Source organism: Ammodytes marinus (genome assembly GCF_949987685.1).
Source record: "Ammodytes marinus genome assembly, chromosome: 11".
Lineage (NCBI taxonomy): Eukaryota > Metazoa > Chordata > Actinopteri > Uranoscopiformes > Ammodytidae > Ammodytes > Ammodytes marinus.
The window spans coordinates 31897042-31910296 of NC_137215.1; the positions used below are offsets into that span (position 1 = coordinate 31897042).

The 13255-nt window shown below is 40.6% G+C and overlaps 2 protein-coding genes across 2 annotated transcripts in view; both read left to right on the forward strand.

Annotated features, from left to right (window-relative positions):
• Positions 1 to 5353, forward strand: part of cyp17a1 (cytochrome P450, family 17, subfamily A, polypeptide 1) — a gene marked incomplete at both ends in the record, with an annotated part of 47231 nt that extends 41878 nt beyond the window's left edge. The window contains one exon of the mRNA XM_080037286.1: positions 5073 to 5353. Within this exon, the coding sequence (XP_079893412.1) occupies positions 5073 to 5353 (281 nt within the window). The remainder of the gene's footprint in view (positions 1 to 5072) is intronic.
• Positions 5354 to 11124: 5771 nt separating this feature from the next.
• Positions 11125 to 13255, forward strand: part of ctu2 (cytosolic thiouridylase subunit 2 homolog (S. pombe)) — a 117460-nt gene continuing 115329 nt past the window's right edge. Inside the window, exon 1 of the mRNA XM_080036528.1 lies at positions 11125 to 11427. Coding sequence (XP_079892654.1) covers positions 11375 to 11427 — 53 coding nt within the window. The 5' untranslated portion in view covers positions 11125 to 11374. The remainder of the gene's footprint in view (positions 11428 to 13255) is intronic.

Sequence of the window (13255 nt, forward strand, 5' to 3'; positions counted from 1 at the left end):
GGTCTGGTGTGTATCATCTTCCTCTTGACAATAGTCCATAGTTTCTCTATTGGGTTCAGGTCAGGAGAGTTGTGTCATGGAATTGAAATATCAACCTTTAAAAGATGAGAATTTAGTCAATTAATACGAGGTGACACAATGTTTAAATACAAAAATAGAACAGATCTTTAATGTTTGCAAACATGGGTCAAGACAACAATCAAGCAATGGGATTGTGTGAAATGACCAACGATAGGCGGTCATACAGAGAGTTTATAGTGAAATCTAATTACGCACGAACATTCCAGCCTACGTACAAGATTCTCCTCAGCCAGATATATTGTTAGTTATCTTACAGACATAGTTCTCAGGAGCCATCTGGGTCAAAACATACACTCCTTACGAAGTTTGAGTATCTCAGAACATAACAACCTTCACCATAAGGTCAGGTCAGAACTTTTGTTGCTTAGCTTACGAATATTTAGAGTCAAGATGGCACTAGTCTATATAAACACATCATTATTATGACTGTAATAAACAATTCCACAACAGTTGTCTGGCCAATCAACACAGTAGTGACAGAAACACTTGTCACTTTAATACTGCAAACCTGTCAAACTTGGTATCCATTCCCCTTCAGCCACAGTCTGCTGTAGTAAATAGGGCTGACAATGCTTCACACTCAAACACACTTAGTTTGGCCTTGTTAAACATCAGATCTTTGTCAGGTAAAACATTTTTAATTAATGATTTTATTACCAAGCACAATCTTGATTTTATGTTTTTAACTGAAACTTGGTTGGACCCAGACAACAGCTCAGCTGTTCTTATCGAGAACCCCCCCCCCAACTACACTTTTGAGAGTGAGGCCAGAGCTCATAGGAAAGGTGGTGGAGTTGCTATTTTATTTAATGAATCTTTAACATGCAAAAATATGTTTTATGGAAACTTTGTTTCATTTGAATATGTGGCTCTCAAGTTAAATTCAGCCTCTCAAGCTATTTTTATTAATATCTACAGGCCACCTAAATACTGTGCAAACTTTTTTGATGACCTTACTGGACTACTGTCTGTAATCTGTATGGAGTTTGACTGTTTATTGATTGTTGGGGATTTTAATATACATGTGGACAAACCCGAGGACAGAAGTGCTAAAGAACTATGCTATGTACTGGAAAATTTTGGACTCTCTCAACACGTAAACCAGCCTACACATAACAAAGGTCACACCCTGGACTTATTCATTTCAAAGGGCCTGGACATTTCAAACCTTTTAGTGTCTGATGTGGGTCTCTCCGACCATTCACGTTTGTTTTTTGGGAGTACAATATCTTTGCACACAACTTCAAAAACAAAGGTTATCAAAAAACGGTATATTACTGAAAACACGAGTGAACAATTTATCCAGGCATTTTCTCTGTCCCCGCTCCTCCCCTGTATCTCAGTTAATGAGCTTGTATGTAACTTCAACTCAAAAATTACAAATGTTATCGATGCTATTGCACCCACCAAGGTGAAAATCATCTCTGGTAAAAAAAAAGGTCTCCCTGGAGAAATACCCCTCAGGTCAGAATTGAAAAAAGAGAGTGCCGTAAAGCAGAACGCAGGTGGCGAAAAACAAATCTAACATCTTCAAAGAGAAACTACGCACGTTTAACCTAGAACTAAGAAATGCAAGACAGTCTTTCTTCTCTGACATCATCACCAAAAACAGCAACAATGCACATGCCCTGTTTGCTGCTGTCGACAGGCTAACAAACCCTCCTGTGTCAGTAGCGTCTGAGCATCTTTCCACGAGGGCCTGCAATGAATTTGCCTAGAAAATTCATAAAATAAGACAAGCTGTCACTGCATCAATACCAGGTTCAAGATATGTTTTATCTCTGTACCCATTTAAAACGAATTCAGATGCCATGACAGAGTTTTTTCTGGTAAACAAGAAAAACCTGGATGACATTATACAACACCTGAACTCCTCCTCCTGTTGCCTTGACATTCTGCCCACAGGCTTCTTTAAAACTGTTTTTAGCTGTATGGCCTCAGATGTCCTAGAAATTGTCAATAGGTCCCTTCGCACTGGTGTATTCCCACAGGCCCTGAAAACAGCTGTCATCAAGCCACTCCTAAAAAAGAAAAATCTAGATACATCACTCATGAACAATTATAGGCCGATATCCAACCTACCATTTTTAAGCAAGATCATTGAAAAAGCTGTTCATCATCAGCTAAATAACTACTTAGCAATGAATAACTGCTTTGATGTCTTTCAGTCAGGTTTTCGACAACACCACAGCACTGAGACTGCTCTGGTTAAGGTCCTCAATGACATCCACTTAAACACAGACAGTGGCAAAAGCTCTGTATTAGTTTTATTGGATCTCAGTGCTGCGTTCGACACAGTTGACCACAGCATATTACTAGATCGACTAGCAAACTGGGTTGGACTCTCTGGAACTGTGCTAAACTGGTTTGAATCATACTTAAAGGAAAGAGACTATGTGTCAATAGGCAATTTCACATCCGAGCGAACAAATATTACATGCGGGGTCCCCCAAGGTTCCATTCTTGGGCCTCTTCTGTTTAACATATACATGCTACCGCTAGCTCAGATTATGAACAAAAACAAATTATGCTACCATAATTATGCAGACGACACAAATTTACATATCCATATCACCAGGAGACTATAGTCCGATTCAAGCACTAAGTAAATGCATTGAACAAATCAACGACTGAATGTGCCAAAACTTTCTTCAATTAAACAGCGACAAAACTGAAGTAATTGTCTTTGGTGCCAGGGATGAACAATCAAAAGTCAGCGCACAGCTTAAATCTGTTATGTTAGAAAGCACACACCAAGCTAGAAATCTTGGAGTAGTGATAGATTCCGACTTGAATTTCAAAAAACACATTAAATCAATTACTAAGTCAGCCTACTACCAACTTAAAAATATATCGAGAATTAAAGGGCTAATATCTCAGCAGGACTTAGAAAAACTTGTCCATGCATTTATTTTTAGTAGACTTGACTACTGTAATAGTGTCTTTGCAGGCCTTCCTAAAAAATCAATCAGACAGCTTCAGCTAATTCAGAACGCTGCTGCTCGAGTCCTCACTAGGACCAAAAAAGTAGATCACATTACCCCAGTTCTTAAGTCTTTACACTGGCTTCCTGTCACTCAAAGAATTGATTTTAAAATATTGATGATGGTCTACAAAGCCTTAAATGGTTTAGGGCCAAAATACATTACTGATCTGCTGATACGTTATGAGCCGCCCAGAGCCCTTAGGTCGTCTGGGACAGGTCTTTTAAAAGTCCCCAGAGCTAGGACTAAACAGGGAGAGGCGGCATTCAGCGTTTATGCGCCCTATGTCTGGAACGGACTGCCAGAGAGTCTGAGGTCCGCTGAGACTCTCAGCTCTTTTAAATCGGGTCTCAAAACGTTCTTGTTTCCCTTTTAACCTGTAATTTTTTTTTTTTTTTTTTTTTTTTTTTGGTAAAATGTTTTAATTATTTTATTTAAATGTTGTATTTTTATCCATGTTTTAAATTTGTTCCTTTTTTTTGTATTTGTATTCTTTATTTGATTTTAACCCTGTGAAGCACCTTGAGTGGCCCTGTGCCTGAAATGTGCTCTATAAATAAAATTGCCTTGACTTGCCTAATACCATGGTCAGTCAACCAGTTACTTGTGGTTTTGGCACTGTGGACAGGTGTCAAGTCTTGCTGGAAAAAGTAATTCAGCATCTCTATAAAGCTTGTCAACAGACAGGAAATATGAAGTGCTCTAAAATATCCTGGTAGACAGCTGTGGTGACTTTGGACTTGATAACACAGTGGACCAACACCATCAGATGACATGGTGCCTCAAATCATCACTGACTGTTGAAACTTGACAGTGGTCTTCAAGCCCCTTGGATTTTGTGCCCCTCCACTCTTCCTCTAGACTGTGGAACCTTGATTTCCAAATGAAACGCAACATTTAATTTGGATCAGTGATGATTTGAGGTATCGTGTCATCTGCTGCTGTTGGTCCACTGTGTTATCAAGTCCAAAGTCACCACAGCCGTCTACCAGAAGATTTTAGAGCACTTCATGCTTCTGTCTGCTGACAAGCTTTATGGAGATGACAATTTCCATTTCCAACTAGACTTGGCACCTGCCCACGGTACCATAAACCACTGGTAACTGGTTGACTGACCATGGTATTACTCTGCATGAATGGCCAGACAACTCTCCTGACCTGAACTCCATAGAGAAACTATGGACTATTGTCAAGAGGAAGATGATACACACCAGACCCAACAATACAGACGAGCTGAAGGCCACATCAAAGCAACCTGGGCTTCCATAACACCTCAGCAGTGCCACAGGCTGATAGCATCCATGCCACACCGCATTTAGGCAATAATTCATGCAAAAGGGGCCCAAACCAAGTACTTAGTACATATGCATGATTATACTTTCTAGAGGGCCGACATTTCTGTATTTAAAATCCTTTTTTTATTGATTTTATGTAATATTCTAATTTTCTGAGATTTTGAATTTGGGGTTTTTATAAACTGTAAGCCATAATAATCACAATTATAACAAATAAAGGCTTCACATATCTCACTTTGCATGTAATGAGTCTGTATAAGATATTATTTTCACCTATAAAGTTGAATTACTGAAATAAATGAACTTTTGCACGATATTCTAATTTTTCGAGTTTCACCTATAGTTTAGAGCCAGAGAGCGGGGGTAGGGAGGATCAAAGTGGTATGCCACCCTAAGGGTAACAACCTTTATTGTTTATACCAAAACATACATAGTATTACATTGGGTGATTGCAGCGCGCGTAGTTCTGTTTCAGGGAAACTCCCAAGTGTTGCGACTCCAGCCACCGTGACCAGCGGAGCATGGCATGAGACTGCGGAGACCTGGAATCACAGGCCGAGGAGCAAAACATTAAAAAAATTATCCTGGAACTTGCAGCAGTTTAGCTTGATGCACACATTGGTGGTGCACTTATGCTAATGTATGTAGGTTGAATGCTAATGTGATGTTTGTAGATTTTCTTGATTCTGATTCCCATGTTCTTCCACTGCAGATCGGTTCCTGAACAGTGAAGGGACATGTCTGATTATTCCATCATCCAGCTACCTTCCGTTCGGTGCCGGTGTAAGGGTGTGTCTTGGTGAGTCCTTGGCCAAGATGGAGCTCTTCCTCTTCCTGTCCTGGATCCTACAGCGCTTCACCCTCTCTGTCCCACCAGGCCATGTTCTGCCCAGTCTTGAGGGCAAGTTTGGTGTGGTCCTCCAGCCGGCTAAGTACAAGGTGAACGCCATGCCCAGACCAGGCTGGGAGAATAACAACTGCAATGCATCTTGAGATCGGCCCAAAGCAAAAACATACATCATCCATGCAGATGATCAAGCATGCAGCAGTGAACTGGGCTTTTATCTCTCTGTTTATTTTTGACAATGTACTGTATTTTAACTGTTCCAAACATTATTTATGAATAAAACTTTGGGTCTGATAACAGTTTTGCAGCGTTCATTTTACTCGGGCAGGCACATAATCATTTAAAAGGAAAGGAAATATTATATATTGCCTTAATTATTTGTGGCATACTTTCAACAAGGTGTTGGAAACATTCCTCAGAGGTTTTTGTCCATATGAGTGTCTGGTTTTCAATGGTTGACAGTTAGCTTACAGTAGGTTATAAAGTCCTCCAACAAATACAAGGTTTAAGTTTCTAAGCTGACAGGAGTGGCTCCTCTGCTACTGTAGCCTATCTGCTTCAAGGTTGGACGTGTTGTGCGTTCAGAGATGGTATTCTGCATACCTTGGTTGTAAAGAGTGGATATTTGAGTTACTGTTGCCTTTCTATCATTTCGAACCAGTCTGCCCATTCTCCTCTGACCTCTGACATCAACAAGGCATTTTCGTCCACACAATGGACATCACTGGATATTTTTTCTTTTTCGGATCATTCTCTGTAAACCCTAGAGATGGTTGCGCGTGAAAATCCCAGTAGATCAACAGTTTCTGAAATACTCAGACCAGCCCGTCTGGCACCATTAACCATGCCAAGTTCAAAGTCACTTAAACCCAGGGCTGGACTGGCCATAGGGGCCGGCAGGCATTTTGGGCCGGGCCGGGTCCAATACATACATAAAAAAAAATAAAAAAAAAATTTATGGACCCTCGGCTGTGTGACTCGGCCCGGCCCGGCCAAGTCACACAGCCGAGGGCCGAGGTCCCTTCCCTCTCGGGAGTGCCATGGACATATAAATGTGCGTGCAGGCTGTCAACTTCACCTGAAAGTTAAATAAAACTTTGTCCCAGGCCATTACTCATTATGATTGGTTCTAGGCTGGGCCTGGCCCAATCACACACACAGCAGAGGGCCGCCCATTCAGAGGCTGCATTGAATTGTATTATCACGCATTCAACTTCTACTCGGTAATTATGAGCATCTGAAGATGGTCAGTTATGTTCTGGGCCGTCGGACTGCGGACAGGCTTGGGGTGGCCCAAGGCAGAGGGGGGCTGCACCCAAAAAAATTTAAATTTATTTTTTTAATTTTTCCTTTTTTTACTGGCTCAATATAGGCCCCTGATCTTTGAAGGCCCAGACATTTTTTAGTTTAGCCTTAGTTTTCTCCTCAAAGTGCACCAGATTGATGAATTTTACTGTAACATTAAAAAAAAATCTTACGGGGGAAGGTCCAGGGTCCACGACACAGTCTCCCAAATTCCTGTGAGAAACACTGTGTGTGTGCATGTTTATTAAGAGTCATTAGACCAGGGGTTGTGTTCAAGTACGCGTAATGATTTGGTCATTCATCAATAGAAACATTGTGTTGTTATCTGGCTCAGAGAGGGACCAGTCACTCATACGTTTTGGACTATAGACAAACATAGCTTATACATGTTTGTATTATAAGACCGCCTCTCAGAGGGCCCATCAGGACTTCCTGTAGAGGGGCCCAGAATTTGGTGCAACGCCCCTGCCTCCGCACAGCGTATAAATAATCATGGTGGGCTGCCATGGCCAAAAATGCCAGGGCTGATTTTTTGTCCCAGTCCAGCCCTGACTCTTACGTAATATGTGTAATATGCACACTTTAAGTTATGTATACGCAGTAGCGTACCGTGGGGTTTCAGTCAGGGCCTTCAGTAGCAAACTCCGACCACCCCTCTCCCCCCGGAAAAAAACACTGAGAAACGCACACGTCAGGTGCTGATACAGCCAACATACAATATATAGGCTAAAATCACATTATATACACTAAAGCATAACATGAAGAGCTTGACAGTTGATCTTCAACAACCACAGAGCAGCGCACTGCGCACACCACTGTTGTTTATCCTACACCAGATAGACTACTGCACCATCACCATCAGATATTTCATGTCACTCGACAACTGTTTGCAAACGCATAACATGATACAAAACAAACATCCAGTTATTGTAATAGGGTTCACCAGATGCTTGCGCAACTTCAACGGATTCAATTTAGTATAGCGACAATATTACCAGTGCGCCGCATTCACTTCAACAACAAAAATTAAACATGCATATTTTACAACAGCCAATCCAACCTGCATATTAAGAAGATGTGTAGTTGAGAGCCCTCCACCGATCAGATTGCTCCGGCTGAAAGACTGCCCGACGCCGATTGAACATGTTGAATCGACTGAAAAAAAGCCCGACGACATCTTCGACGGCCAACGTCACCGAACACACAAAACAGATTTGTGTCCCCGCCCCCTCCAGACTCTCCGACCATGTCCGACGCCCGATTATCGGGCCGGTGTGTCCTGGCCTTTAAACAGTCAATTACAGTCCCTGTTCCCAAGAAACCCCAGCCCAGCTGCTTAAGGCGAGACACGGCAGGCAAAAACATTTTGAGCACTGGTCAATTTTGAGATTTGTGTCTATTTAGCTTCCATAACATCATAATAACCATGGTACTGTTGGAAAGCTCTGAATCTCAAGTACAACGTTATCGGATCCAAATATGGTCATTTCCTTTGTATCAGTAACCAATCGTGAAAGTGTGAGGAGGGATTCAATGCTAGGAACGCGACCTCATTGGCTAATGCACATTTCTGACGATGTGATTCGCTAAAAGGCATCACGTGATGCTAGCCGCGGGTAGCTCGAAAATCACAAAATAAAATGGGAAAAACGCCGAAAATATGCCAAACCAACACAAAAAAAATACTTAATCAATTGGCTATGGACATTACATGATCGCCATTTGAAGGGGAGAAGTGTTAAAGACATGTAAATCACGCCGATCACGTCGGAGAGACACAGAGAATCGGAGGGGAGATGGTGGGGAGAGAGAGCGTCTGTTGCCGACAGGAGCAGGTTGACAGACAGTGGCTAATAATTAATTAATCACGTTTAAATTAGCATGTGGATGTAAATGTTACTATGCTATGGTTTATATATGTTAAGCAGTGGTAGGCCTATATGGCATTGAGGGGTGTAGGGCCTAATTCAATAAATTACTCTAGCTATAATCAGTGATTATCAGCAGAATTCACGTTTTTATCTTTAACGGCCGTTTTCTCAAAATGAGCTTTTTCCAATACTGTGAGAAAGATATCTCAACTTCTAGACCACTGACATCAACCAAACTTTCTATAATCATTCATAGCACTATTTTAAAGGTTTTTACAGAAGGATTTGTTAATATATTGTTAATTGTCTGATTTATGATACATTTTCCTCCTAAAAACATGCCTAAAATGCATTTATAAGACATGTACATAGTATTTTTTGATTTATTAAATGAAAAAAGGCTGTATCCAAAATCTGTTCTCTAAAAACTTTAGAAACTAATGTGTGCTTAAAATAAAATAGAGATTTTAACTCTGGCTTTATCCAACATCTCGATTTCTTTCTCGAAAAATTACCCAAGTTTACTTATTTATTTAATTGGTTAAATATTGCCATATTTGCATATTTAATAAAATATTAAAGAAAAACATGTAATACAAAAAATAATTGTGTTAGTGTCAGTAATCAACTGGCAAAGTTTCATGATGATATCTATTAGTTAAAAAAAAATCCCTATTCACCTGGGGTGTCTCGCCTTAAATGATTATCGCCCCACAGTCCTGACCTCTGTGGTGATTAAGTGTGTTAATCAAAACCTTCATAACCCCCTCCTTACCTGTCACCCTGGACCCCTAACAATTTGCCTTCCGCCCCAATAGATCAACAGATGACGCCATAGCCCAGATACTCCACACTACCCTCTCCCACTTAAACACCAGGAAAGGGGCTTATGTCAGACTGCTGTTTATTCATTATAGCTCAGCATTTAATACGATAGTCCCCTCCAAGCTGGTCACTAAAACGAGAGATCTTGGCCTGCAGTCCTCCCTTTGCAGGTGGGTCCTCAATTGTCTGACTTGGGCCGTGGTCAGGGTCTGCTGCTTCTAAGGACTGAGCCTCTATGGGGGCGTGCGCTCTAACCACTACAACTTGAGTGCCCTTCTTGTAAACATTTTTTTTAGACAAAGTGTAATACGGAAAACTTTTCTCTCTATGTTAATAATAAACTGGTATAATATCATGAGGATATCTAGCCTGGCATTCCCAGACCTGCCACTAGGCGCTGGCAAATTAAATTTGCTGCGCCTGTTGGTCTGGCCACGCTCCGTTGAAGCTTTATCAAGAAGACCAGAAATCTGGGTCTCACGTTTCAATTGGTTCTATCTAATATGGGCGCGCCAGAGCCCTTTATATGGTACTCTGGGGAGGACGTAACCTGATGACGACAGGGACGTGCATGCGACGTCGAAGCCGTGATAGTAAACATCAAAGATGGCTGCGGATATGTTGTGTGAGTTTGAGACTGCTTTGGCCTCGACCCTTAACGATTTGGAAGACGGCACTCAAATCTTTCATTAGCAAGTAAGTGGAATGTTCTGTTTTGCCGACCGACAACGGCAAACGTTTTATTTAACAGTTTAACAGCTGTTCGCTAAACGAACGGGGCTTACGTCACCTTGTGCATCGCTCTGGTTGTAGTGCTATCCAACTGCGTGCAGTGGCATTTGAAATGCATGAGTAGGAGCCGCCCCTTGAGTTGGAAATTACTATTGATCGTGGCCAGACCCTCTATCGTTCAAGATATCAGGGTATGGATTTCCAGGCTAGAGGATATCTTAAAAGAAAAAAAAAGTCCCATTCTCATGTAGTGTCAAAAGGGTGTGGTCACTTCTGTGGTAATTTTCAGGGTTTTTCGCACTGGATAGAGAATTTCGCACACATCCCTTGTTGTCCGTACGGGGTCATATTAGCCAGTTGAGATATTCACTTCTAAATGAAGCCAGGAACTCTACTAATAGGAATTAATGTGGGGTTAGGACAATACATCCAATCATATGCAGTCATTAAGCAGAAACTTTAATTTCAATAAAAAAAAAAATATAAGTCCAGACCTGATTTGCTTGTAGAAATTGTACAGGCTTTGTTCATAATGTATAAGCCAGGGTATGAGGTGTTTTTTTCTGGGTTCCGGCACAAATGGGTGTGATAGAGAATGAGGAGGAGAATGTGGTGGAAAAGAAGACGGTGTAGGAGGAAATAATGTAAATTAATTTGCAATATGGGACACCATATTACACTGAACTAATAAACAACAGGTCAGTAAAATTAAATGGGAAAATGAAATGAAGGGAAGGGCATATTTTTCAGTGCAGAAAAATTGTAGGAAAAGAAAAGTGCACTTTAAATTGCAATAGAAGATATGCAGTAGTAGTTATCTCCAGATTGAGGTTTGGACACTGTGGGCTGAGGAATGGGCTGTGAATAAGAAGCATCCTGGTGCCCCCTACAGGGAACAGTGAAACATCTATTGCAAAAAGTATTCCAGTCAAAGGAGGAAACTGTTCAGGAATCTTGGAGCAACTTCAGAAACAGTTTTTAATCTACACACTCTGCTTAATCTGGATACTTGAATGAAGAAACTGATTAATAAAGCTAAACAATACTGGACTATAAGGCGATATAGACGGATAGATGAACAGCAACCAGTGGGGGCAGCATAACGCCATATGCGTCTTGTCTGACAAATAAAACAAGAAGAAGATTCCCTACGTCATCAAAACGAGCCGTTGTTTAGAACCGTGTGCCACTCATGGTGCCACTGACCGACCGACACATGACAATTTGAAAACAAATGTGAGGCTGTTTGTTTTAGCCTAAGTTTAGCTCGAAGTTTAGCTCGAAGTTAAGTTAAAACGTTTCACTGTTGTGTGAGTCAACATTTAGTAGTAAATCTTGCTGAATCAACTTTTTGGAATCAGTTTTCTGATAAACAATTACTACGGATTTGCTTTGTTAGCTGATCGTTGACTTTGCGGTTTAGCTATCTTTCCGATGTGCCAGGTGAATGAAGACTACCGCGATCAGCTGGAGCTCCCAGTGCCCAGGTAGGTTATCAAAATGCTGTGCATCTAGTTCACGACTGCGATAAAGTTGGAAAGATATTGACAGATTCGAACTTCCTTTATCAATAACTCATAGGCAAAACGTTATTACAACATTTAACAATGCCATCGTCGTGAGGCACACGATTGGCCACAACCTAATGTTTACCTATAAGCCTACGAGGCGTCCTGTAAGCTCCACTAATGACATCGTTTGCTATGTGTAGCGGGCTTTGGTACACAGGGCACAGGTTCCGTCTTCAAATGGCAATATTGAAGCGAAAAATATTCAATACCTTATGGTGCAGCGTCCCCAAAATCACTTAACTCTCAGTCTCCTGTTAGATAGGTTTACTACTTCAACACTTTTTCGGAATGTTTTTAATAATTTTTATGGGATTTTTTTATTTTTTTTATACTAGGCTATCCTATAGTGACACTAAATCCCTGCTGGTTATTCTACAACACTTTTTTTTTAAAGTTTTGAAAATATTGTTTTTATATATTTGCTTTTGTATATGATTTTTAAAAATGTTTATGCAATTTTTTTGAATAACTTCACATTTGGCTGTAACGCGTTACTGTTGATAGTAATCATTATTTACTCATCAAAATATCTTGTTACTTTAAGGCAGTGTCGTTCTCATCTTCAAGCACCTCTACTTACATTCAGACAGCAGGCGGAGGCTGTTCTTTAGTGAAAAAGTAACACTGTCTTTTATTTTACATATACAACAAAGCTGTAATTTTTACAATCTGACGGCATACCTTATGTGCTGCGAGACAGTCTTTTCTTCTTTCCTTCCATAACAATGCAGGTTTTTTCTACTAAAACCACCCACCCACCTAGTAAGGGATTTTTTTGTTAATGTACATGTTAAATCTCTCTATATTCATACAGCAATCACTTAAACAGTATGCACAGTCCATGACACAGGTCTCTGAGTCATTCAGCTTTGCAGTAATTGCAAGTTACATTTTCAAGTATCCCGCTAATCTTTTTCCAATCAAGAGACAAAGTGCTATAAAGAGGGGACTGCTAACTGCAGTCACTGACAGGAAGTTAGCTAAAAGGACCATATCACTTACTGAACCTTTAAGTCTGTGAATCAACTGAAACTGGGGGTCTCTGCTGCTTTAGTGGCTTGCTAGTAAGCTAGCTAGCTAATGTCCATTGTCATGTCAGTTGTTAATGTAACCTGGTTACAAGTTCTTAAACAAAATAACTTAGCACGCTAGCTAAAGAGCTAACTAGCTCACTAGCTAGTTAACTAGGGATCTGGAGAGGAATTCAGTAGGGTTTCTTATATCCCATTAGCCAAAAGTTAATTGTGATTGCTAATGTATTAAACGTATATAAACTGAAAATCAACTCCAAATTCATCAAAATCGACGGTCTGGGATTAGGCTTTGACTACGTCTTGTAGTAGCTTTTTGTTTTTAAATATGGCGGTCACTAAGTTTTAGTTGATCTAGTTGGTCAGAATAATCCCGCCCCCGACACCTGATGTGACGTGAGAGTTCCGCGACAGTAAAATGTTTGTAGGGACGACATGACAGGAAGAAAGCTAAAATAATCAAATTGCTTACTTCTGCTTTAACTTAGCATGCTAGCTAATGTGCTAACTAGCTAGCTAGCTAACTATGGATCTGGATAGGAATTAACTAGGTTTTCCTGTATCATATTAGCACAAAGGTTGTTGTGATAGCCAATGTATTAAGCATATAAATAACCCGGAAAATAGACTCCAAATTCATCAAAATCGTCCCACCTTGAGTGGAAATATGGCCACTTCCGGTTTTAACGGCCATTTTGAATTTTGAAAATGTC